The sequence below is a fragment of the Penaeus chinensis genome, chromosome 3 (genome assembly GCF_019202785.1).
Source record: "Penaeus chinensis breed Huanghai No. 1 chromosome 3, ASM1920278v2, whole genome shotgun sequence".
Classification (NCBI taxonomy): domain Eukaryota; kingdom Metazoa; phylum Arthropoda; class Malacostraca; order Decapoda; family Penaeidae; genus Penaeus; species Penaeus chinensis.
This window is the reverse complement of record NC_061821.1, coordinates 22,576,303-22,601,302: the sequence shown is the minus strand read 5'-3', so window position 1 is coordinate 22,601,302 and position 25,000 is coordinate 22,576,303. Positions and strand designations below refer to the sequence as shown.

General features: G+C 38.5%; 2 protein-coding genes across 5 annotated transcripts in view; one reads left to right on the top strand and one right to left on the bottom strand.

Moving 5' to 3' along the window:
- LOC125045434 (cadherin-23-like) overlaps nucleotides 1–14,999 on the top strand; it is a 26,924-nt gene extending 11,925 nt beyond the window's left edge. The window contains exons 5-35 of the mRNA XM_047642682.1: nucleotides 18–140; nucleotides 450–590; nucleotides 1,014–1,238; nucleotides 1,513–1,633; nucleotides 1,869–2,090; nucleotides 2,426–2,528; nucleotides 2,867–2,956; nucleotides 3,486–3,768; nucleotides 4,092–4,278; nucleotides 4,778–4,897; nucleotides 5,152–5,321; nucleotides 5,845–5,952; nucleotides 6,245–6,429; nucleotides 7,011–7,141; nucleotides 7,725–7,880; nucleotides 8,216–8,340; nucleotides 8,516–8,623; nucleotides 8,876–9,031; nucleotides 9,301–9,417; nucleotides 9,573–9,759; nucleotides 9,881–10,107; nucleotides 10,264–10,390; nucleotides 10,557–10,732; nucleotides 10,982–11,102; nucleotides 11,254–11,342; nucleotides 11,714–11,809; nucleotides 11,972–12,120; nucleotides 12,351–12,567; nucleotides 12,909–13,096; nucleotides 13,434–13,548; nucleotides 13,784–14,999. Coding sequence (XP_047498638.1) covers nucleotides 18–140; nucleotides 450–590; nucleotides 1,014–1,238; nucleotides 1,513–1,633; nucleotides 1,869–2,090; nucleotides 2,426–2,528; nucleotides 2,867–2,956; nucleotides 3,486–3,768; nucleotides 4,092–4,278; nucleotides 4,778–4,897; nucleotides 5,152–5,321; nucleotides 5,845–5,952; nucleotides 6,245–6,429; nucleotides 7,011–7,141; nucleotides 7,725–7,880; nucleotides 8,216–8,340; nucleotides 8,516–8,623; nucleotides 8,876–9,031; nucleotides 9,301–9,417; nucleotides 9,573–9,759; nucleotides 9,881–10,107; nucleotides 10,264–10,390; nucleotides 10,557–10,732; nucleotides 10,982–11,102; nucleotides 11,254–11,342; nucleotides 11,714–11,809; nucleotides 11,972–12,120; nucleotides 12,351–12,567; nucleotides 12,909–13,096; nucleotides 13,434–13,548; nucleotides 13,784–14,170 — 4,950 coding nt within the window. The 3' untranslated portion in view covers nucleotides 14,171–14,999. The remainder of the gene's footprint in view (nucleotides 1–17; nucleotides 141–449; nucleotides 591–1,013; nucleotides 1,239–1,512; nucleotides 1,634–1,868; nucleotides 2,091–2,425; nucleotides 2,529–2,866; nucleotides 2,957–3,485; nucleotides 3,769–4,091; nucleotides 4,279–4,777; nucleotides 4,898–5,151; nucleotides 5,322–5,844; nucleotides 5,953–6,244; nucleotides 6,430–7,010; nucleotides 7,142–7,724; nucleotides 7,881–8,215; nucleotides 8,341–8,515; nucleotides 8,624–8,875; nucleotides 9,032–9,300; nucleotides 9,418–9,572; nucleotides 9,760–9,880; nucleotides 10,108–10,263; nucleotides 10,391–10,556; nucleotides 10,733–10,981; nucleotides 11,103–11,253; nucleotides 11,343–11,713; nucleotides 11,810–11,971; nucleotides 12,121–12,350; nucleotides 12,568–12,908; nucleotides 13,097–13,433; nucleotides 13,549–13,783) is intronic.
- A 275-nt stretch (nucleotides 15,000–15,274) lies between these two features.
- LOC125045439 (protein UBASH3A homolog) overlaps nucleotides 15,275–25,000 on the bottom strand; it is a 25,411-nt gene continuing 15,685 nt past the window's right edge. For 2 of the 4 annotated variants that reach the window (XM_047642694.1, XM_047642720.1), the window contains one exon: nucleotides 15,275–19,639. In XM_047642694.1, coding sequence (XP_047498650.1) covers nucleotides 19,511–19,639 — 129 coding nt within the window. In that variant the 3' untranslated portion in view covers nucleotides 15,275–19,510. The other 2 variants (XM_047642703.1, XM_047642711.1) reach the window with 2 other exon arrangements.

Here is a 25,000-nt window from a genome sequence, read left to right as displayed (position 1 = left end):
CCCACGCCCATCGCCAGACTCCGCGGGCGTGCGCCAAGTTCGAGGTCCGAGAGGCGCGAGTCGAGGAGGGCGAGTACTTGGGCATCATCTCCCTCAAGGAACTACTCGACTATGAGACGGAGCGCCAGTACACCATGGCGGTAGGTTTGCGGTTTGGGTGTATTTGGTCTGTGTTTTTGTGAGTGTATTTTTTGTTTCTTTGCGGGTTTTTTTCTTACTTTGGTTTATATCTTTCTTTGCTTTATGTTTACCTTTATTACCCTTCCTTTCCTCTTCCCCTCCCTTCACCTCCCTCCTCGTCCCCTTCATTCTTCCCCTTCTTTTCCACCTTCCTAATTTTCCTCCTATCCCTTCCTCTTCCCTCCCCCTTCCGCCTTTTCCTCCTCCTACCCCTTATTCCTCCTCCTTTTTTCCCTATCTAACCCCTCTTCCTCCTCCTCCTCCTCCAGATTCGAGCGTCAGACAGCGGAACGGAGAAGCGCCTGAGTTCGACGTCGACGGTGGTGATCGAGGTGAGGGACGTCCAGGACCAGCCGCCCGTCTTCCTCAACGCCCCCTTCAGCGCTACCGTCAGGGAAGCCAGTGAACCTGTGAGTGTTGTATTGTGATTGTTGTTACTGATATTAGTTATCGTTGTCGTTATTGTCAATTTTTTAGCATTATTATCATGATCGTCATCAACTTCATTATTATTATATTATCATTATCATTATTATCATCATTATCATTATTATTTTTAGTAGCAATAGTAGTAGTTGGTGTAGTTACAGTAGTAGTAGTAGTAGTAGTAGTAGTAGTAGTAGTAGTAGTAGTAGAAGTAGCAATGACATTGTCAATATTGCTATTATTGTTTTATCATCATGATTACCACTAATGATATTAAGTTCCTCATCATTGCAATAAGCGACATCGAGTCTGCTTTTGAAAATACAAACAGACGGGAAAAGAATACACCATGCATTATCCAACACACCCGACCCCTGAAACCCTCCGCCCCTCCGTCCACTCCACAGGGCACGGCCGTCCTCGAGATCAAAGCACGAGACGGCGACCTGGGCGAGCCACGTCCCCTGACCCTCACCCTGCAGGACGATGACTCAGGCTACTTCACCCTCGCTGACATCCGCACACTTCCCGACGGCTCCCTCATCGCCACCCTTGCTACCTCTGCGGTCACTCTGGATCGAGAAGACCCGCTGATTCTTAGCAATGGCGGCCTGTACACCTTTAGCATCAGAGTGAGTGCGCTGCTTCGTTTCGTTTGCTTTGAGGTGGAATATTTAGATCGGGGTTATCAATATTGCTATTATTGGTATTATTTAGTTTATTTATTATCTTTATAGCCCTTTTTACTGTTAATGAATTATGTGTACTCTATGTGACGAAATATAACAAATCTGTATGGAAAACAAAAGAAAAAAGAGAAGAAGAAAGATAATTGAATCATAAAACTTCAAAAAAAAAGCAACACAAGCAGACTGATGAATAAACCTTTGCGCATCATCTCTCCAGGCGCAGGAGGAGGGCGGGCAGGCGGCAGTGTCTCCCGTGACGGTGGTCGTGACGGACATCGCCGACCAACCTCCGCTTTTCAGTGATCCCGAGATCGCTGTTACCGTTCCTGAGGATATATGTGAGATGCTTTTTGTATTATTTATTTTATGATTTATTTACTGACTTGATTACATGTTTGCTTGTTTGTTATGTCTGCTGCAAGGAAGCTGATATGAACATCTCGTAAAATATTTATTCCCCCCGGGTTATTTTACACCCATTTGCTCTCTATTCCCCCCAAACATTCTCCCTTCTCTCACTTTCTAACCTCCCTCTTCACTCTCCCTCATCCCCCCCTGTTCTCCCTCCTTCAGCCAACGGGACGCCCTTGCCGGGACTCAACCTCGTGGTGACGGACAAGGACGTGGGCGAGAACGCGAGATTCACCCTCGCCCTCGAAGACATCTTCGGCTCCCGCGGCGTCTTCTCCATCTTCCCGGAGTCGGCCGTTGGGAGGACGCCCGTCATCATCAAGGTGGCCGACTCCTCCAGGCTCGATTTCGAGAACTCGGACGCCTCGCAGTTCCTCTTCAAAGGTAGGGTCGCGGGGTGTGTGGGATTTTATGTGTTTGTACGTATGTTTATATGTGTATGCAATTATGTTTTTATATATGTGTCATTGTATATATGCAAACATATATTTTTGTTGGGATTTGCAAGTATGCATCAATATGGATACATTTGCATTCATTTGTTTCCATATTCGTACTCCTTAATGACAAATGCCACACATCATTTCCGAAATTAACCCTCCAAGACAAAAAAAAAAAAATCATAAAGATTTTTAAAATATCCATCAAACATGTAATCCCCCCCCCCCCCTAAAAAAAAAAAAGGAATTACCATGAAATAACCGAACGCACATTCTCAGTTGTGGCGAGCGAGGGCGGCGTGCCCGTCTCGTCGGCCGTCGTGAACGTGACTGTCACCGACGCCAATGACAACTCGCCAGAATTCTTCCAATCTTCTTACAGGTCAGTGTTGGATCTTCTCTTTACTTGAGGAAAATGAGGTGTTCTTAAAACGTTAAATTGGTGGGATCGGCTTGAACTTAAGGTAATGATGAAGTTAATGGTATTTTTTGTCAATTGATTTACATCTCTTATCCATTTATATTACACTCGTGTTACAATTAATCTGCATCCATTATCCATTACATTTACATCCATTTTCTATCCGATTTACATCTGATTTAAATCCATCAACCACTTAGCGTACACCTGTCTCTTATATAATCTTGAATTTTGTTCATTTCTGCCTCAAAGATTTACATCGAATTTAATTAATTATTTTTTAAAATTTCTGGATGCAGGTACAACGTGAGCGAGAGTGTGGCCCGTGGAACACTCGTGAGCACACTGAAGGCGACAGATGCAGACTCCGGTGCCTTTGGGGAGATCAGGTGAGAAGGAGAGAGAGAAAGATATTTTATGTATATATATATATATATATATATATATATTTATACAGAGAGAGAGAGAGAGAGAGAGAGAGAGAGAGAGAGAGAGAGAGAGAGAGAGAGAGAGAGAGAGAGAGAGAGAGAGAGAGAGAGAGAGAGAGAGAGAGAGAGCGAGAGAGAGAGCGAGAGAGAGAAATAGTAAGAGAGGGAGAGGGAGAAAGAAAAGGAGGCGGAGGAGAGGAAGGAGCAGGATAAGTAGATATAAGAGAAAAGGAAAAGTAGAATGTGAAGGAGAGATGGAGAGGAAGAATCAGAGGGAGAGGAAGATGTAAAGAAAGAGAGAGAAGGAGGAGGAGAGGAAGATGGGGGAGGGAAAAGATGATAGAGAAAAAGGAAAGGGTGTATCTGTATGTACATTATGCCTTAATACATAAACGTATAACATACATATATTTGTACCACACAAAAGTACACTAACACAAGCAAAAACAAACCCTCTAACCCCCACCCTTTCCCTCCCTCCACCCCGCAGCTACGCCCTCAAGGGTTTCGGCGCCGAGAAATTCCGCGTGGACGAGCGCTCGGGCGACATCTACATCGCTAACTGCGGCATCGACGTCTGCCTCGACTACGAACGCCAGAAGACCTACTCGCTCACGTACTCGGCCACGGACGGCGGCGGGAAGGTCACGTCGGTCAACATCTTCATTAACGTGCAGGACGAGAACGACAACGCGCCCGAATTCGTCAAGAAAGAGTACCGCAGGACCGTCGACGAGGGCGCGGCTGCGTTCGATCCGCCGCTTTTCGTCAAGGTGAAGGAATGCGTTTGTTTCTTCGTCTTTTTGTCTTAATTAGCTTCGAGTATTTATTTTGGTTTAGGATTTAAAAAAATGTTAGAATTTATTTACAATATCTATTCTCTTTGGAATTATGTTAACTCTTTTATTTATACGTGGTCGGATGTTTGTTTGCGTACTGATATTAGACTTGTTCATTCAGGTATAGCTATTTGCTTATATTTTTTTCAATTCCAGTTCACTTTCAATATCCAAATAAGCCCTAGATAACAACAACAATAATAATAACAACAAAAACGACGATACTAACACCCTCGCCTCGCCTCCTCCTCCCGCAGGCCACAGACGCCGACGGAGACTCGCAGGGCGGCGGGAAGGTGTTCTATTCCCTCCACGACGGCAACACCCCCGACGAGGCCTTCTTCGTGGAGCCCGTGAGCGGCGAGATCTCGATTCAACGGCCACTCAGCTACATCGACACGCCCTCTTCCACCTACACGCTCACCGTTAGGGCCACGGATGTTGGTGAGGATGGAAGGGTGGATTGATAGATTGGTGTTGATTATGGATAGATTGGTGTAAATTATGTATTGATAAAATGGTGTGGATTATGCATTGATAGATTGGTGTTGATTACTGATAGATGGTTTGTGGATTTTTTTTTTATTAGACTGGGGAGTTGATATTAGTTTTGTATCTTACCATTGATGTTATTGGTGTTGCACGGGTTGCACTTTTGGTATTCTATGTTCATTCTTAAATGTCGTCCATCTTTACATTTAGCTGTAAAATAAATATCCGGAGTCGCGTTCTATATGTTTGATTAAATATGTGTTCATAACATAGCAGAAGTTAAAATAAATGATTTTACTTTAAAAAGGGTGATAATAATGATGATGATAATAATGATAATGATAATGATGATAATGATAATGATAATGGTCATTATAATGACAACAATAACAATTATAGCAATAATGATAATAATGATAATAATAATTGTAATAATAATACCTCCTTCTAGGTAAACCCCCTCGCCACAGTGACGTGCGTGTGTTCGTGACCGTGGGGCGTGACACGAACAGACCCCCGCGATTCAGGCAGAGGCGGTACGAGGCGGAGGTCCCTGAGGATGCAGCGGCGGGTGAGTTGTCGGTGGGAGGGAGAGGGAGAGGGAGGGGAGGGGAAGAGGTGGGAGGGGAAGAGGTGGGGTGATGGAGGGGGGAAAGGGGAGACGGAGATGGAGAGGGGAGGGGGAGACGGAGACGGAGATAGAGGGGGTGTTGGAATGAGAGTGGGAAAGGGAAAGGGAGAGAGAAAAGAACAAAAAATCTGTGAAAGAAAGACAAAAATCTTACTTTCTTCTCAGATTCCATACTTATCTTCCATCCTTCGCAGGTACGCTCGTGCTACAGCTGTCAGCCAGTGATCCTGACGGTCCTGACGATGCAGTGACGTACATGCTGACGGCCGGGGCGAGGGATAACTTCGTGATGAACCTGACAAGCGGGGAGATTACCGTGGCTTCGGGGGCCAGCCTGGATCGCGACGCCACACCGAGATATCAGGTGAGCATGGGTTGCCGTGAGAAGGGTGGAGTGAATGTTATGACTTGTTCTTACGGCTTTTAGATGTATATATATATATATATATATATATATATATATATACTGTAAAACTAGATTTAATTGAAAAAGAGACTACAATTTCGGAATCCACCTGGATTCCATCTTCAGACCTGAGGATGGAATCCAGGTGGATTCCGAAATTGTAGTCTCTTTTTCAATTAAATCTAGTTTTACAGTGTGGGTTTTTATTCCATAGTATCAACACGGTAGTGTGTTTTCTCCTTTCATATATATATATATATATATATATATATATAAATATATATATATTATATATACATAAATATATATATATATAAATATATAATATATATATATATATATATGTATATATATATATATATATAGATATATATATGTGTGTGTGTATATATATATATATATATATATATATATATATATATATATATACATACACACATATATATCTTTTTATGTATACCTAACATATTTTGATCAACAGCTGACTGTGGCAGCCGTTGACAGTGGGTCGGAATCTCAACAGACCTCCACCACCACAGTAATTGTCGACCTTACCGACGTCAACAACAAACCGCCCAAATTCAACCAGGTGAATATATACCAATACACTATTCTGACTTTCCCTTGAATTTCGAATTTTATCGGCATTCATAGCTGTCGTTACTTCATCAGTCCATATAGTTTGTACATATTTGGTCAACTCAAACCTTGACGTTATGAAGAAATCCTTACTATATACTCATATAAAAAACAAATAGGCCATTTTGGTACTCATTATACAACTAAGCATTTTTGGCCGAATATTCACGCTAAATAACACATCCTATCCACACACTATATTACATAACACAAAACAACCAACCACATCGTGCATATTTCAGGAATCGTACGTGCGTTACGTGAGCGAACGTCTCCCGCCCGGAGAGAAGGTCGTCACTGTATCAGCTGCTGACCCTGACCTCGATGCGGACCTCGTTTACGAAATCATCGACCCCGTGATGGCGAGAGACAAGACAGGGGTGACTCTGGTGCCTTCTTCGCCTTATGATTACATCGGAGCCTTTAGGTAGGAAGGGCATTGGGTTGTCGGGTTAGGCTTAATTGGGTTGGCTTATGGTTATACTGATTTTTGAGGGCTCAGGGATTGTACTTGGTGATGCCAGTGCGTCCTTAGGTAATGATCTGATTCTCGACCGCAGATTTCAGGAGAGAAGACGGATTTTGCTCTATGCAAAAATATGTGAGATGAATTTACTATCGGAATATGATTTCTCAATTAACATAATCATAACTAAGTAACCTGATGTTTTATCCATTACACAACATCATGTATAATAACATGCAAAAATATGTGAGATAGGGATAACGAAAATAAAAGGAAAATATAAACCCCGCAATAGATAACACAGCAATCCCATTTTTCAAGAAACCAAGGCATTCCTTCAGAAAGACACAATCACGTCCATATCAAATGTGAATTACGACTCACAAATATGAGAGAAAATAATAATCGAAATCACAAATAGTCAACCAAAGACGCCAGTTCCTGTAACAAAACTTGTAATTTTTGACTACCCAAATTATTATATTAATCTATGAATTAATACATATCTACTTGCATTTTACACTTATCCAACACTTCCACAGCGTGAATGAGACGACGGGCGAAATCTCGGTGTCGGGAACCCTTGACCACAACGCCGCCGCGGTCATTATTCTCACCGTAAGCGTTACCGATAATAATGCTACTGAGGGTTTCCCGGGACAGACTGATACATGTAAGTGGTTGTGGTTATCGTGTGGTTATTGTCTTTGAGTTATTTGTATGTGGTTGTGGTTATCGTTTTTGGTCCTATTTATTTTTGTTATATTTTTTTTAATGATTTTTTAGCTCTTGTATTGATTGGTATTATAGTGTGGGAAGTTTAAATTGGATTGCTCAGTTTCTTGCATCTTACAGCGTTATTTCTACCGATAGTAAAAATGTAGTAGGTTTATATTGCTTAGAATTATGTTAAACGCAACTGATGGATAAATAAGATAAATTCACAAATAATTCAGTTAAGAGTAAGCAAAGCAGATTGAAAAAATCGTCCATCCTTAATAACGCCCCTCCTTTTCCTCTAACCATTAAAACACATAACTGAATATTTGATGAATAAATAGGATAAATTCTCAAATGACAAAAACAAGCAAAAAAACGAAGTATATTTAACAAAAATTATGTAAATTCTCAAATAACAAAAAAATAAAAAATAAAATAAATAAAAAATAAACGAAGCATACTGAACAAAAATGATGTCCATGTTCCTCTATAACGCTCATATAAAGGCATATAAACACACATCTATTTTTCCCCAGCTGAGGTCACCATGTACGTGCAAGCATTTAGTGACCAGAACCCCATCTTCGTTCCGCCCTGGACTCCTGCGCGACCCCAGCTGGAGGTCACGGTCAAAGAGGAGCAGGAGCTGGGGTCTGTCGTGTTCTCTGTCACCGCCAAGGACCCCGTGACAGGTGAGTGGTTGGCTGTGACTCTGATTCTTGTGTGAAATGCTCTGTTATAGTATTTTCGTTGTTGCTGATATTAATTTTCATTAATTTTGTTTATATGTTTATCGTTATCGTTGTCGTCTTTGTTTCATAGCCAACGTCATCGCCATTGTTGTTGTCTTCATCATCATAATCATCATCAACATAAGGCATCTTCCGTTTATCATTTCGCCTTATATCTATACTACTGCATTTACCCCTTGCTTTTATCTTCTCGTCTCATATTACACTTACCCCCTCGTCTAAGATTATCTTCTCATCATCTATCTATCGTCTTATCTTCCTCTCCTCGTCCACAGGTCAACCCGTCCGGCGTTACGAGAAGGTGGCAGGCTCCGACCCCGTCGACATGTTCCTGGTGGCTCCGATCACCGGCCAGGTCACACTGAACTCTCGGCTGGATTATGAGGCCTCAACTACCAAGGTTAGGGAGTAGAGCTTTGATATTTTGTTGGTTTTTGTATTTGAGATTTTACTTTTACGTTTGTTTTATTTTTTTCTGTTTCCTTTTCTTTTTGAAGTTTAAGTTTTGTGTAGAATGTCAGTGAAGTGTATTTTTTTTTGAAAACTCGGAGATAAAAAAATAATTTCCTTTTCAGACGACGTCCCTCCAAGTGCTGGCCATAGCGGGCGATCGTTCTAGCGAAGCGACTGTGACTGTCAACATCGAGGACGTCAATGACAACAGCCCCATCTTTACGGAAAATGTAAATATTTTCCCTTTTTCTGAAGTACTGATATAGTTAGCTTTCCTTAAAAATGTTCTTACCACTCCGCCATTCTTTTGATATTAGTGTGGATAGTAAATCTTAAAAAGCTTCAGCCATATTCCGTTTTAAAGCGAAGTGGACACTGCTCTTTCAAATAAATCAGTCCCCTTCGCCCTTTTATTGAATATCCAATGTAGACAACTCCTTTTCAAAGAATTTTCCACTCTAACGACATCTTCCCTCCCGCAGGAGTACCACGCCCGTCTCTCCGAAGACGCGCGCTGGCCCAAGACGGTGCTTACGGTGACGGCGACGGACGCGGACACGGAGGAACACGGCCAGGTCACGTACACGCTGGGAGGCGAAGGGGCGCTCATGTTCGTCGTCAATGAGACCACGGGGGAGGTGGGTGGTTCGTGTTGACGTGATGACCGATGGTTTCAGGTTTTGGCGATATTGGATAAAGGTTTCCCTCAAATTGGAGATTTGTGGATTCATAAAACAGACAGATTGATGATATAACATGGGGTTCCTTTGAGGAGGCATGTCACTTAAATACATAAATAAGGTAAAGGAAAATAATGGTAAAACGCTTACACTCGTCTTAGAGGCTGAAATGAGGCAATTAAGCCTGACACTGGAACACGCCTTAGGAAAGTTCTCTACCTTGGCAGATTCGCGTGGCTCGAGGCGCCCAGTTAGACCGTGAGGCCACGCCCACCATCACACTCGAAGTGACCGCCCACGACACTCCGATGGGCGGGATTAACCAGCGGAAAACCACGGTTATTGTAAGTAGCAATTCGATTTATGAAATCTAATCGAATGGTAGATGGATATTAAACAAAAATAATTACGAATACACAAAACATCCAAACTCTACATGAACATTCTTCTTCAGTCCCTCAACACAGCCATGAAATTCTCCCTCCTTGTTTCCCTGCAGGTCGAGATCGAGTTGACCGACGTGAACGACGCGTCTCCGGTGTGGAGCGAGTCGTCGTACACGGCGGTGGTGCCCGAGAACACGCCGGTAGGCAGTCCTGTCACTAACGTCCTCGCAACCGACCCCGACCTTGGCATAAACGGCCTTGTCCGGTACCAGCTGCCGGAGCTACAGGGCGAAGTCGATGGTTAGTTTTCTCGTTGGTGATTGGTGGAAGTCACCTCTGTGAAGTTGGTTTTCGGGGATCGCTGCCTAATTTGTATACGAATATCTTATTGGAATATGAAAATGACGTATATCGTCTTCAGGTCTGTTCTTCCTGGATCCCGAGAGCGGAGTGTTGTCCGTAGCGGCGCCCCTCAGCGGGAAGGGACGCAACGAGCACTACGAGCTGACCGTGCGGGCCCTGGATCAAGGCAGTCCACAACTCTACTCCGAGGCCACGATTCGCGTCCTCATTGGTGACGTCTCCACCAATGACGGCGTCCCGACTTTCATTAAGCCACGCCCCAACGAAGGAGCGGGTGTCATGGAGGTACAAAAGAATTTATCCATTCTTATGTTCTTTCAGATTAAATTTGGTGTGATCCCTAAGTGCATATTTTATATAGGATTCCGAAGGAAACGAAATATAAATGGGTTATATAAATTTAAAGATAAAGGCAATAAAACGGTGTACTTTCCCCTCCAGAACTCGAAGATCGGGACGGCTGTGTTCCAGGTGCAAGCCGAGGATCCTGACGATCCCAACACACCCAACGGCAAAATTGTCTATTCCTTCCTCGACGACGGCAGCGACAACGGCGTCTTTGAGATTGGTGAGTAGAGTAAAGATGAATAAGTGGATAGACCCGATGTTTTCTAAAATATTTTCGAAGACATTGAATAGACCTATATACACTATATACATTCATATATACTATATAAGCTTCTTAATAGAGGGAATTCATGCAGTCATTTCACTATTTCATCTACCACCTCCAGATCCAACGACGGGCATCATAACGACTCGCGTAGCGCTGGACAGAGAGCAGCGGGCCCAATATACTGTGGTGGTCGTCGCACAAGATCTGGGTCGTCCTCCTCAGCTGGCTTCACGACTCCTGGTCATCAACATAACTGATGCTGACGACAATTTGCCAGCCTTCGTTAAGCTTCCGGTGAGTTGCATCAGGTGCCTCGGCACTAGGTGTAAGGGGGGCAGATATTTGATTAGTAAAAGTGTATGTGTGAACTCTTTTCTCTGTCTTTGTTTTCAGCTTGTAATTATTAATATGAATGTAGATGGATGAAATGGTTTGTAAACAAGAGGTTCTGTTTTTCGCCAAAATAATATTAGGAGAAGGTCGTGTGAGTGAATGTTAATGACACCCTACCTGCCACCTTCCTAACAAGGATTTACTCCACAGGGTGGAAAGCCGATGGACGTCCAGGTGGAAGAGGAAGCCGCTCTGGACACTGAAGTAGGCTTCGTAGAGGCTCGCGATGACGACGTTGGCGAAAATTCCCTCATAAACTACCAAATTACCGGTAAGAAAGGACCAGATGAAAGTAAGAGGATCAACGGAGAGAGGGAATGTCGAGGGACGGGCGATTTACATGTCGATACCTGCAAAAAAGAGAAAGGAAGGGAAGAAGTGAGGAATAGAAGAAATCAATTAATGTCGGTTTTACATTACAGACGGAAATAATGAGGGTCTTTTCGGCATCAACCGAACCTCGGACAACAGAGGGATCATCTATGTAAAAGGTCGCATCGACAGGGAAAAGGTGAGTGTCTCATTCCCACGTCTCAAGTCACTTCATTATGTTCTGTACGTCGGTAAAAGAGGTAGATAAAACACATGGTACTTGGAGATTCGCATAGAATGTCTGCTTTTATTATGTGAAATCTGACGCTGATTTGGAATAATTACGTCAAGGGATCTGGTCCCTCGCATACTGACAGAAGTCCGTGAGCTCAGGCTGCCTCTGATTCGCACTGATTTAAAAAATGATTATTTCATCCTTCCATGTATGTGTATCTGTAAAATTGTATGCTTGTGTATGCAATGTCCATGTTAGTTCAGAAATGTATAAAGGGAAGAGCACATACCCCTTTTCCTGACAGAAAAATAACTTTCATCTCCTTGTCTCCCTAGGTGGGGTCGGTGACCTTGACGCTGCTGTGTGGAAAGTATGGACGTCGGATGCCTACGAGGAAGGTTTATGACCCAACTGATCCCGCCATGATGCAGGTAAGCGAAACAAAAATGAAAATAAGAAAAACAAATCAATATACTAATCATCAAATTTATTCAAATTTCTTTCATATAATATGGATATCACCTTTCTACAACAAATTATATATAATATCGTCCAGTGTAAAAACTATTGCGTAACGTTTGTGTCTGTTCAAGGTTCGTGTTTTGGTGACTGACCTCGACGATAATAAACCGACATTCGCGAAGAACGTCATTACCACAGGAGTGCGAGTAGACGCAGCGCTACAGACGGAGGTGGTGAAGCTGGAGGCGGAGGACAAAGACCCGACCGCTCTTCCTATCAGGTTTGTGTAAGATGCTGTTGTAAGTTTAAATGGCTGTGCGTTTTGCAGGTCGATATAGACCCTGCAACTTTTTAAAAATGCCTTGTCACTGCGGGTACTTGGAAATTCATAGAAAAAAAGTATCCTGAATTTCCCCAAATCCCAGGGTTAATTTAGCTCTTGAGAAATCGGTTTCGCTGCTTCTGGTGGAAAGTCTACACCCAACTTATAATATACACTTTTACCCACAGGTACGCTATACATAACATCAGCTTCTCCCACATCGAAGACACTGTTGAGCTTCTTCCTGAGGAGGAGGTAAATGCAACAGGAGTCTTCTTGCTCGAGGAATCCTCCGGTGTGCTGAGGACCAACGCTCCACTCACCCGATATGCCCACGGGATTTTCACGTTGTTCATTACCGCTTTATCGTCACCTACAGATGACCCAGCGGTTGCTCATGTCATGGTGAGTATCGTTGATAGGCGTTTTTATTTTCTATTTGTTTTTTATTCGTCTATTCATTTTGTGCTACATGAGTGTATTGTAGATCAGCGATACCTTTCTGAATAAGGTAGTATCAGTGAAGTTATCAGAACTAAATGGCCGTTAAGGATATAAAAAATATATATATCTTGTGTTATAATAGCTACAAGTCTGTGGTTGCAAATTTTTTATAGACTTAATTCCATTTGAATTCACCACACACATTTTTTTTTTTAGATTAGATTTTAAACCACATGGACTTCATTCATTATCTTCCTTCCATATATATTACTCCAAAATAACCATGGCGTAATGCATTCCAGATCTACGTGCTACGAGACAGTGATCTTCTGCGCTTCGTCTTCGGCGTAACGCCCGGGGAGGTGCGGCGTCAGCTGAACACCTTCAAGAAAGAGGTCGAGAGTGTGTTGTTTGTGAACTCGTCTTTGAACATTTACGACACTAATTATTATACCGATGCTAATGGTGCTATTGATTTCTCCAGCACAGGGTGAGTTAATTCGGAATGTTAACACACACACACACACACACACACACACACACACACACACACACACACACACACACACACACACACACACACACACACACACACACACACACACACATATATACATATATACGTATATATATATATATATATATACACACATAAATATATATATATATATATATATATAAATATGTAATTTTTTTATGACGTTCATACATACTCAGCCTTATTTTTGGATTATGTTCAAAGAGTATTCTCAGTAATAATTTCTTACCACGTAGATAATTTTTCCATCTTGAACTGCACTTCTCATAAGGACAAACATTTTCTCCAGGTCGTGCTTCCAGCTGGTCGGTCGCAACATGCGTGAAACAAAAGAGTTGCTTGATCCTTCAGATAACTCGCAGTTGGAAAAGGTCTTCGGGAAGTTTACCGTCAAGAAGGTTGAGGTGAGTTTTTCTTTCTCTTGTCAGATTAATTTTATTTCTTTTGGGGGGCTAATGTGTAAAAAATACGCCTCTAATAGTTTCAGTGACTGAACCAACCTAAATTAAATTTAAAATCAATATATCAACAATAACAAAAGTCACCTAATCAGTCTATCTATCCAGCTATCTGTCTGTCTGTTTATCTAAGTATCCGTCTCTTTATACCGGCAAATGATAATGCCATTTTCTTCCGCAGCGCTGTGTTCCACGACGCGAGTCTCGCCAGGCGGACTGGGTGGAGGTGTGGGTGCTGGTGATCGCGGCTTTCATCGGCGTCGGAGGCACGATCGCCGCCTGCTCAGTGTGCTGCCTTTATTCCCGCTACCGAAAACGCGTCAAACGACATCAGCAGCACATGAGGTTGCTCGAGAGCCCTCCTCCAGCAGCGCCAGTTCTCCCTCCAGGTTCAATCGTCATGTTGCCCCCAGGGCCTCCGCCTCCGGGGCCGTCGCATCCCGGAGGACCTCATGGCCCCATCATGCCTCCGCCCTCCATGCTAAGCTCGGAGCCTCCTCGTTCATACGAATGGCAAGAGCGCGGGCTTCCCCTTGACACAGTGTCATATAGAAGCGCCCAGCGGTAGCTTAAGCCTCGTCCTGGCATAAGGTGCAATGTACAGTAAGTCCTGGCAATACATATATAATGTGCCTCCTCGTGTAAATTCAGGGATCTGACATAAGAATATTGTCGAAACGATACGGTGAAGTGCAAAATCAAATGGGAAAGTCTTTAATGTTCTGCGACATGGTACCATACATAATCTTTGTCTCCCGTTGTTAAATTATATTGTTGAAAGATTAGGAAATAAGAATTTTAACAAAGAAGAAGGAATTTGCCAAATATTTTCATTCCGGTATAAATGGTTGTGTGATTGGGTTTCAATAATTAATGTCTTTCTGTAAGCACATTCGCAACTGTCATTTGATAAAACAGGCGCTTGTACAAGTAAGTGAAATTGTAATTATGTGTACATAATTCATACACTATATTAGTTATGCTATTTGATAGACGTTTTGAATGGGTATGTTAGATTATGCTATAAATACAGATCTAAGCATTTACTTTAGATTATGAAACAACTATATTTTAGAATAAACAAAAAAAAAAAATGCATTTTCGTTCATTTCTCCTTTTTATTATCCGACGAGAGTGGTTATAATAACTAATTCCAGATCACTTGCAGACTGGAGCAAATGTTGACAATCTACACTTAAACACTTAAAATGTATAATAACATTGAAGTTTTCAGGAAGCAGAGCTATGATATGTAATATTCAAAATGTCTTTTTGGAACAAAGAACTTTCTTGAAGATGATATTATTTTTTTTTTATGAATGGAAATATAGATATATAACACTGAAATTATTTGTAGTGATGATGTAAGTTTTTAAGTAATCATATAACAAATTATTTGCTGAAATGTTATTTCACCTTTTATTGATTTCCCTATTTGATATAATGATAATTCTTGAAAAAAATATACCTTTTAATTTCTTTTACATTATGATTTATGTATGGTAACTGATGTTTATGTGAAAATAATCAGTTTATCAAACTGAGAAATTAAAATGCTGGTAAGGAATTATCTACAAATCTTCAAAATGCAAAGAGAGGATAATATGCATACTTTAGTATAAGTAAGTATCTGCAATGGTTAACCAAACTAAAAGGCAATTCAAACAAAGTATTTAAAGCACCGTAATATTCATTTCTTCATTGTTTACATAGATGGCTAGAGTATTTCTACATTGTTAACATTGTATTTGTAGGCCTTAATGCATATTAATCTGATGGTCAAATTCACTGGGATGTCCCTCACTGATGTCTTGTTTTTTTCATAAATACTAATACTTTTACTGAAGTATCACCAAGTCAAGAAAGTGTAAAAATGGCCATCATTGAATCAGCATTCCAACTTGGGGGGTTTCAGTAAACTTAGAAACCAGAGTAAGTGTACACTTTGACTCTCAAAGCATCCATAACCAAGCTAGAAAAGAGTGAATGAATTATCTGCTCACTCATCACTCAAGTTGTAAAATATTATATACAGTTTGTGACAATAATCACTAGTGAAATATCCATGACATTTCAACATGAAATACTTAGGGGGAATAAGAAGCCAAGTCAGTTCAAATGAAAATGGAAGGAAAAAAAAAGCAAATGAAAAAGACAAAAGAATCTTAACATGATCTGTAATATAGGGTCATATGACCTAAATCTATACTATGGTAACAGGTGACTAGAAAATAAAAACTGAACTTTCCATGTTTACTATCGAAGGAAAGCATGTCGCACAACAAGCACTTCCTCATATGCACATAACACTTATGAATTCTGATTAAAGGTGTCATCTGGGACACATTTTCACAACAGTATGCTTTTTTCCTATTTAATTTTTAATCTAGTGAATACTGATTAAAGCCAATGTTTACATATTCTGTTTCTACATATTTTTCCTTCAATATTTTCTCTTGAGTAACCATTCAATACACAACAATCAATAATTACACATTCTGCCCTACAGTATCTCATTTTCCCAATTCAAATGCTCATCTAAGAGTTATGCTCTATTCATGCTACTCTAAGCTACCCATCTTTTGCCATAACGAACGCTCCTAGGACAAATATAAGGCAAAGATCACATTAACCCTTACAATAAAGGTAAAAACTGCAGATATGATTGACCAACTGGAATAGATGCACAAAATATTTGGCTCCTTAAAGGCCAAACAGGGCAGCCAGACAAAGGATTTGCTATGGGAATACAACAACACATTTCACAGACACATGCAAATGATCAAACACTTAGTGCAGAAAAATTTTCATTGACTGGTTTGAAAGCAAGATGACACCAATACAGGAACTCGAGTACCATCATTCCAGTCTTCTAGGTTTTCAATTGAATGACAAAAAGAAAAGAAAAGAAATGAAAAGAAAAAACACCTAAAAATACAGCTACATCACATAATCAAAAATGTAACAATGACAATATCTAAAAAAATATTGCCTCCTGAAGAAATAAAGTCATCATTAATTTCTTACATTAAAATTTCTCGAATGAGAGAGCACACTTATTCATCATAAATCACTGTATTTCAAAATACACTATAACTCATTACATAACAAGTTTATTCAAATTATCCTAAGTTATCATCATTCTAATCATCAACAATCAAATGTAATAAAAATCACAAACCATCGGTGGTAAGGTGCGGTGGGTGAGGCTACAGACTCACAAGTCTTTCTCTCACTATCACTGGGCAATGTCTACTGAAGTATGTACAAATACACTAAAAATTTAAATATTGGCTGAGGAAAATAAAATGTTTTAACCCCTAAAGTATCACGAAGTTCAGAGCTATATGTGCACTTAATAGAAAAAGTGCAATTTGTTCTCTGTCTTCCTTAATACACAATTATTTAAGCTGCAGTTATTCTTGGGATATTTCTAAGATGAATGAATTAGAATATTTGGGGGGACGCCTTCTTTAGTTTTCACTCAGTGTTCACACGTACCTGAGAACAACAATTGCCAATTTTGTCCTTTAGGGGTTAAAGGGGACAGAAAGGGGAATGAAATGGGGGAAGAATCACAAGCAGATATAAAAAAATATGTGATTTAAATAATCCATATACTCCTGATGAGCTACCCTGACCACAATTTCTAAAAGTTTGTTTAATATTCTGTCAGGTGATCTATGACCTACATAATAATAACCATGACATTAAAGATCTATTAACTCTCTTTTCTAACATACTATTCATGAATTGAAAACATGCAAATAGTGAAATAAAATATCATACTTAAAAACAACAATCAATGGGAGGAAAATTTCAAATGAAGTTATATTAATGCCCTTGATCCGTGTACTAATTACCAATGCTACTTCTCATCAGAACCATCATGTTAATGGTAGATGATCAGTCATGTCTAAAGGAACATTTTGTTTTGTGTTCATTCACTTGGTTAAAGTGTTCTCATTTCTCCTATTTCACAAACAGTTGGATGAAAGATAGCTGAAAATCGTGGCTGAATTAGCTTCTGTGATTATAAACAAAATGTTTGAAATGACTGGTAATTTTCTTAAAGACTGTAAACACATCAGTGATCTTTTCTGAGGGTAACATTAAACACTTTAAATAATAATAAAAACAAAAAAAACAAGCTTAACTATTCCTGAATTACAGGCTTCCTCTCTCAATTGACAAGCCAATATCAGAAGTACAGAGGGAGTTTTTAGGCTATGTAAGATCCCTCAATGACTCCATCTCTTGTGCAATCAACAACATGTGAATATTAAAAATATATATCTCAACACTTCAAAAGAATTGGTAATGATTATCCAGTATTTGCTAAAATTATACAAGTTAAATTACAAAATATAAAACAATGATACCATGCAAGAGAATTAGTTATATTAGCTCCAATAAAAACAAGGCAAAAGCAACAAAACTCCTGGCAAGAAATTACATAATAATTTGAAAATGTTATTCAGCCATCCTGTGGAGAAGCTGCAGGTTACATCCTTTGCATTCTTATGCCAAAATTCTTTACATGAAGCCAAAGCCAGACTGGGGAGTTTACAAAATGATAAGCTGTTTTGTATGTAAGAAATTTTGTAGTTACAGCAGTTAAACACTTTTGGGTGTGGGTAACTAAAACGTTCTGCTGTACATTTCCTTTGTCACAATTCTTCAGGACCTTGAAACTTATGCATCTGTGCAGCATTTACACTCTTTCTTTCCTAACAATAATATCCGTTATTTAAGTTTAGTATAAAACTTAATCAATTTTGGTTAATGTCAGGCTTAAGATATTCTTAATCACATTCTCAACTTGGGTCTGACCTGTGCCTCATATTTCAAGTGAGAAGCTTAGATCTTAGCAGCTCATTGCAAAGTTTCCAGTCTGGCGCCAAAGCAAGGTTATGCTGTAAACAGGAGCCAGTTATTTCAGTATACATACTGACTGAGTGTCTAGCAAAATGAAGCCTAAATGTATATCAACATTAGATTTTGGAATGCAATAATAATGCATTAATAAGATGAAATACTTGTATTCTTAGCCTTGAGCATAAAATATCAAATTCAGTTCATTATCATTCAAGACTTCATCTTTGTGAAGTGTGCAGCTGTGTTATGACTATATTCAGTGGCAAATGAGCAATTCCTTCAGAGTGGTTTATGCAATCCTCTTGGTCCCTTTCTAAGCCTGTTTGTACTATATGCCATATGAAAAGGGATATTCAAGATATCTTTATATCCACCATTGTTTCCACTACTAGGATTATTGGGTGACAAAAAAAAAAAAAGATAAAAGCATCAAGCATATGAAAAGTAGCATCCTGAAGACTGTTCATAGTGTGTCTATCAGGGAATGACTGAGCAAGTAAACAGGCAATTGTTCACACCAAAAGGACTGAATAATCCAAGGAAGTGTGGGCAATTACAAAATTTATAAATATCCTGGCTTTTTCATAATGTAAAAGTAACCATTTATTTTTTACCTGCTCTTTGAAAAAAATCTTTCTAAAACAATACTAACCTCAATCATCTTTGTTTTGAATACAAAAATGAACAAAGAGAAGGATCTACAGTTATTGTGAGCTAGTAATTCTCTATGACATTTTTTGGTGCAGTTATATAATATATAAATACTAACAACATATTCTGACCCATCATGCACATAATAAAAAAAAATGCAATGATAACAAAGCACCATATCTCTGCCACTCTACAAATCATATGATTACCTGGACAAATCTTCATCTGTTCACCTGTCAGGGTAGCAGACAAATACTGTACTTGTTAAATCTTCCGAGCCATTCAAGAGTATTGGAATTCAAAGCCGTGGTTAGAAAGGGCTTCCAACTGTTAATCACATTACACCTATTCGACACTGGGAGGGAAGGGACGGAAACAACTACGGGACGAGGACCTTCCAGTCGTATCTCATATTTGCTGAGTGGGTCACAGGAGGGAAGGGAGGTTCGAGGAGCGACCAGGCGCCGGATGTCTCCTGGCCCGCCATGGAAAAGGAACAGTAGGGAACCTGTTGGGAAGCAATAACAATCTGTTAATAGTGGAAGCATCATAGGGGGGTGAGCCTCCCAGTGATTAAATTCATTTAAGTCCTGATATGAAAATGTTAGTAATATTATGAGCAAGGAAAACAAAATAATGTTAATGTTACATTAGTTAAAATACAAATATTATGTTACCTACAAATTTCTATGTATATGTGTATGTATGTATGTATGTATTTATGTATGTAGGTATGTATGTATGTATGTATGTATGTATGTAGGTATGTATGTATGTATGTATGTATGTATGTATGTATGTATGTATGTATGTATGTATGTATGTATGTATGTATGTATGTATGTATATATGTAGGTATGTATGTATGTATGTATATATGTATATATGTATATATGTATATATGTATGTATATATATATACACATACATATATACACACATAAACACATACACACACACACATATATATACATACATACATGTGTGTGTGTGTGTGTGTGTGTGTGTGTGTGTGTGTGTGTGTGTGTGTGTGTGTGTTGTGTGTGTGTGTGTGTGTGTGTGTGTGTGTCTGTGTGTGTGTGTGTGTGTGTGTGTGTACATGAAGAGTTCTTAAAGGAGAGCAATAATAACAGGAATGAATCAAGAAAGAAATTTATTCTTTTCAGAATGAGAAAGTAAGGAACAGCAATAAGGCTATCAGTATAATAATATGTAAAATACAAAATGATGCTTTTTGAAGCCTGTCAGAGGAATTACATCTAGTATCCTAATTATCAAAAGCACATCTTATTCTGATTTGATTCTATGAAAAATTGAACAAATAAAAGTCAGAGAAAGAAAAACAAATCAGAACTCACCAAAGAAGGAAAATATATCTTGTTCTGCTTAACTAATGACATGACTACAAACATTCCATGTGAAATAATATGAAAAAAAGTCATGCATCTCTCATGATTTTATGGCCGAAGGCCTATTTAGCTTTTAGTTTTGCCTTTTTTTGACTTAATTCTATCATATCTGAGTGGGAAGCAAATGGCAATCTAACTTGGTAAACAAATAAAATATTCAAGATATTTCACTTTTAGGAAAAGACACAATTAACACTAGAAATCTATCACAGTAAATATATTACAAGAATAAAATATCACATTCTAAGCTTTCAGTAGACTGAAACATTAAACAAAGCAATGTGTTTTACCAAAAGGGCAGTATACCCAAATGAGGTTTCATCGTGGCTGCAAAAAGAATCAAGCCATTTTCTTTATCAGTTCTAGGGGGAAAAGATGAAGGAGAAAGACAAGGCTTGAGGAGAAAGTGTAAACAAATAAAACTTTGTAATGAAAGAGATTCAAGGAGAAAAGTACTGTAATGAATAGCTTTTATACTTATAAAGGATATGAAACAAATTCAAAGTCATCAAAGAAAAAATGCATATTCAGAAAATCAGACATCATTTTGGTCTCTGTAAAGTTACCTGGGGAAGCCACATCATATCATTAAATATAATATTCCTTTCTATTTAGCACCTCAGGCTGGGTTTCCTCATGCACTGGTGGAGGAGGTCTGAGTACATGCTTTAAAACAACATTGAGTTAGATAAATGAACAAATGAATAAATCAATAAACAATAACAACAATTCAAAAGTCAAGACACACAATACTCTGGTGCTTCGCTGTTGCCATTAGCCTTGCATGGGGTAAGGGCAAGGAGGAGAGGCCAACACAGCAGCCATTCAGCATTTTCATCTTTTCCTGAACAATGATTAGGCAACTACTCATACCTTTATCATCTGAGTGAAAAACAGTATATATATATAAGTGTAATCAACACGAGCTTAGATCCCTTGGCCAATCTGCAAATAACTTCTTTTATCTAATACCAAGCAGCCAAAACATAAGCATTGCTGACAACAAAGCTTATGAAATCATATCCATATCTTCTTTATGTAAAGAAAACCAAAGGGAAAAAAAGTTGACCAATAGAGGTAGATGTATAGCACTTAGGTATTATAACAATAATCATAACATCCAGAGGGAATCATTTGCTTCTCAGTGGAAGAACTGCAATAAAACTTTTGAGAATGGCAAATAAATAAATAAATATTAATAAGAATAACTGTATGATTACACATCCAGATCAAAGGAACATTTAGTAATCCTTAACAAAGTACACTGACCATCAATATAAGAATTAAAAGTATGTCACTGTTTAAGGTAAATGTTGATATTACATTTATAATGATATACAAAATATTAAACATTTCATGATTAATAGTTAAACCTTAAACTTTTACACACTTCCTAAGAAGAGACATCAATTTAAAACTCTCTCTTTTAAACTCTGATCGACAGAGTAAAAAGTTAAAGCAGGGAAAAGTTTGACAGAGAGTGAAAGACATGAGATGGAAAAATAACATTGCCAGAGGCTATGAGATAGAAACTTTGAAAGAGAGCTTGATCGAGAGAACAATCCATGCTATATATTTAAACTTTTAAAGTGGGAAGTCATCCCTTTTAATATACGATTTTAATGCTTCGTAGATTTATTGGACATGTAAACTTCAACAAGTAATCACTTTTTACACTAAAATTCTGTAATTCCATTTTATGCCTTATTCACATAAGAAAAATTTGCATTTTCTAAGTCGTTAACTAATTACTGGTCAAAGATACATACTCCAAAGTATTTAAGACAAGAGAAAGAAAGTAATGCATACTACAGCATTAATGTAGTCTCAAAGATTTGACTAGATAACCAGCAACATAACTACGACAAGAATAATCTTACAAAGTCTTGATGCTTCCTCAGTAATAATTAAAAATTCACATTCTGATTAATAAGAATAAGATACACTCAAGATTTACTTAATATTCCTAATCAGATATCCTGCAAGTATAAAAAGAAAGAAAGAAAAATATGTGTCTCTTTTAAAGATAATTCAGTACACAATTATTACAGCAAACTGCTTTAAGGGGTGCTATACACCTAGAGGGTCTCCAATGGACAAACACATAAAAAATCATATCTAAGCAAAAAAGATAAACCTTGCTTCTCCCATCAATACAAGAGGATTCTCCAGTCATAATGAGCTTGTCCAGTATTCGAAACAGGCATGACTGGCTGAACCAGAGACCACCGACTCGAGGGCAATTCCACAACGGCGCTTGTGGAGCAGTACGGAATCTGTGGTTACAAGAGGAAGTTATACAATGGCTGGCTTTTCAGTGTGAAAGGATAATGGCAATGACATTGAATGCATTTTTCACACTTTCATGCTTTGTCTTTTTTTTTCTTTTCAAAAAATATTTGATAATCTATATGATTTATCAGAAAAGAAAAATAGTATACATTACTTATTTGAAAAGAAATTAGAATCTTCCACAAAATGAAAACTGCCTCAAGCCATCCTACAGTTATCAGAGAAATAGATCACACAAGAAATTGTACTTCATCATTTTAGTTATTTATAAAGTACCAATAAACTTCACAACACACCTAACAATAATAAAAAAGTCTCTAAAACAATGGTTACAAGGACAAGCAAAAGCGCATAGTACATTCCTGCCCATGAGCCTTTACAAAAGCAACAAAGCATCAGGCTTGCAAATAGAAACACAATAGTCAATGAATGGCACTGAATGGCAGATTCTTTTTTCATACTCCTTACAGGACAATGTCAATGGGCAGAGAGTGTTGGTGGTCATATTTCTTACTTTTATTTTTGGTCAACAGCATTATCCTTTATCTACCCTTTCTACCATCATGAGATTCCATGTCCATAAGTATCTATTTATTTTTTAAGACATATAAAGATTTCTCCCTGGCTTTTAGATTCCTCAATAAGTAAATAAACAAAGGCAGTGAATAACTACTGATGGAATTTTGATTTGTTCTTTTTATGAGACTATACCTCAATGTATAAAAAATAAATTTTCCTCTATGTACTTAAAATGTAAACTATATTTCAAATAGCTTAATGTTTCCTATCCTAAAATAAAATAAGCCTCTTATTCATCTTGTAAATCCTATTATGTACATCTGCTAGGGTTGATACCTTGATAAAACAAATTTAATTTTTGATTGTGGTATCAGTCACAGTGGAAGAGGTTTAATCCCTTGTCAATGTAATCAATCACCTTAAAGAATGAACATGTGGAACTTAAACATTCCATAGCTTTTTTTTTTGTCAGCCTTAGTAAATCAGACTTTCATGGCAAAACAAGCTATTAGAAAGCTCTAACATTTTCTTTTCTTTTTTTTACATATTAAAGTTACATAACCACTGAAGGAAACTTTGTGCAGAAATCAATTTCAGTACTTTTAGAAAAAAATAAACATCTCTCGCTCTTTAACATCTATAAGAAAAAAAATAAACATCTCTTGCTCTTTAACAAACTGTCTTTGGTTAAGAAAAAAAAAAAAAAAAATGATTAAAGCATAAAGTCTATGACCATGACACTCAAATTTTATGAGTAGTGGCTGGATATATGCTACATGCAGTTTTTCTGTATCTTTGTTGTTACAAGGCAGTGTCATTAATTTGCTGTTAGCAAATAAATATTGTATAATTTTGTGATCAGTCATGCATCCAAAGCCTCATTGTTACTGCTCTATTTTGAATAAATCTTATCTATCATATGTAATAGCATGTTACATACGCAGCCACCATGTATTCATCATTTCCACAGAAATGACAATTGTGCAGTTACTGATGAGATACAAATGCAGACAAAAGGATCTTATGTGATGTTTATGCTAATTTCAATAAATATAGACGGATGAAACTTTAAATACTTTGCTATTAAAGTTTGAAAATAGCTTTCCTTTTCATATCCTTCATAAAAGCACAAGATATTGATATACAATACGAGCAATTATGCAAATTTTATTTAATGTACTTAAATCAAGAGCCATACTCTCAATATTAGTATCTTATACAGTTGCCATACGTCAACAGCTGAATGACTGTCAAACGTCAGAACTCACTTGAAATGTCTTAAGCATCCATCCTATGTGTAAAATTTACAAGCACAAACAAGCAATCTGACACCCCCCACCCATCCTCCCTTCAACAAATATGCAAGTCACAACATGGAAGAGGTTCCTTTTTCAGAGGAGAACTCTCCAGTCAAACTCCATAATGCCAGAGTAGGTAACAGGATTAACTTCAGCAGGAGAAAGTCTCCACTGGCCACAGTCTGTCTCTTCTATCTTAGCCGTGCACCCGTAGGGAACCTGTCAAGCCAAAGTCCTCTTCAACATCAAAGAATCTGGGACAATGAGCCATCAACAACATGTTTCTTTCATGTTATCACACATATTTAAACCTTTCTTGCCACTTTTAAAGTTGTGGTTTAGGACACAGCAT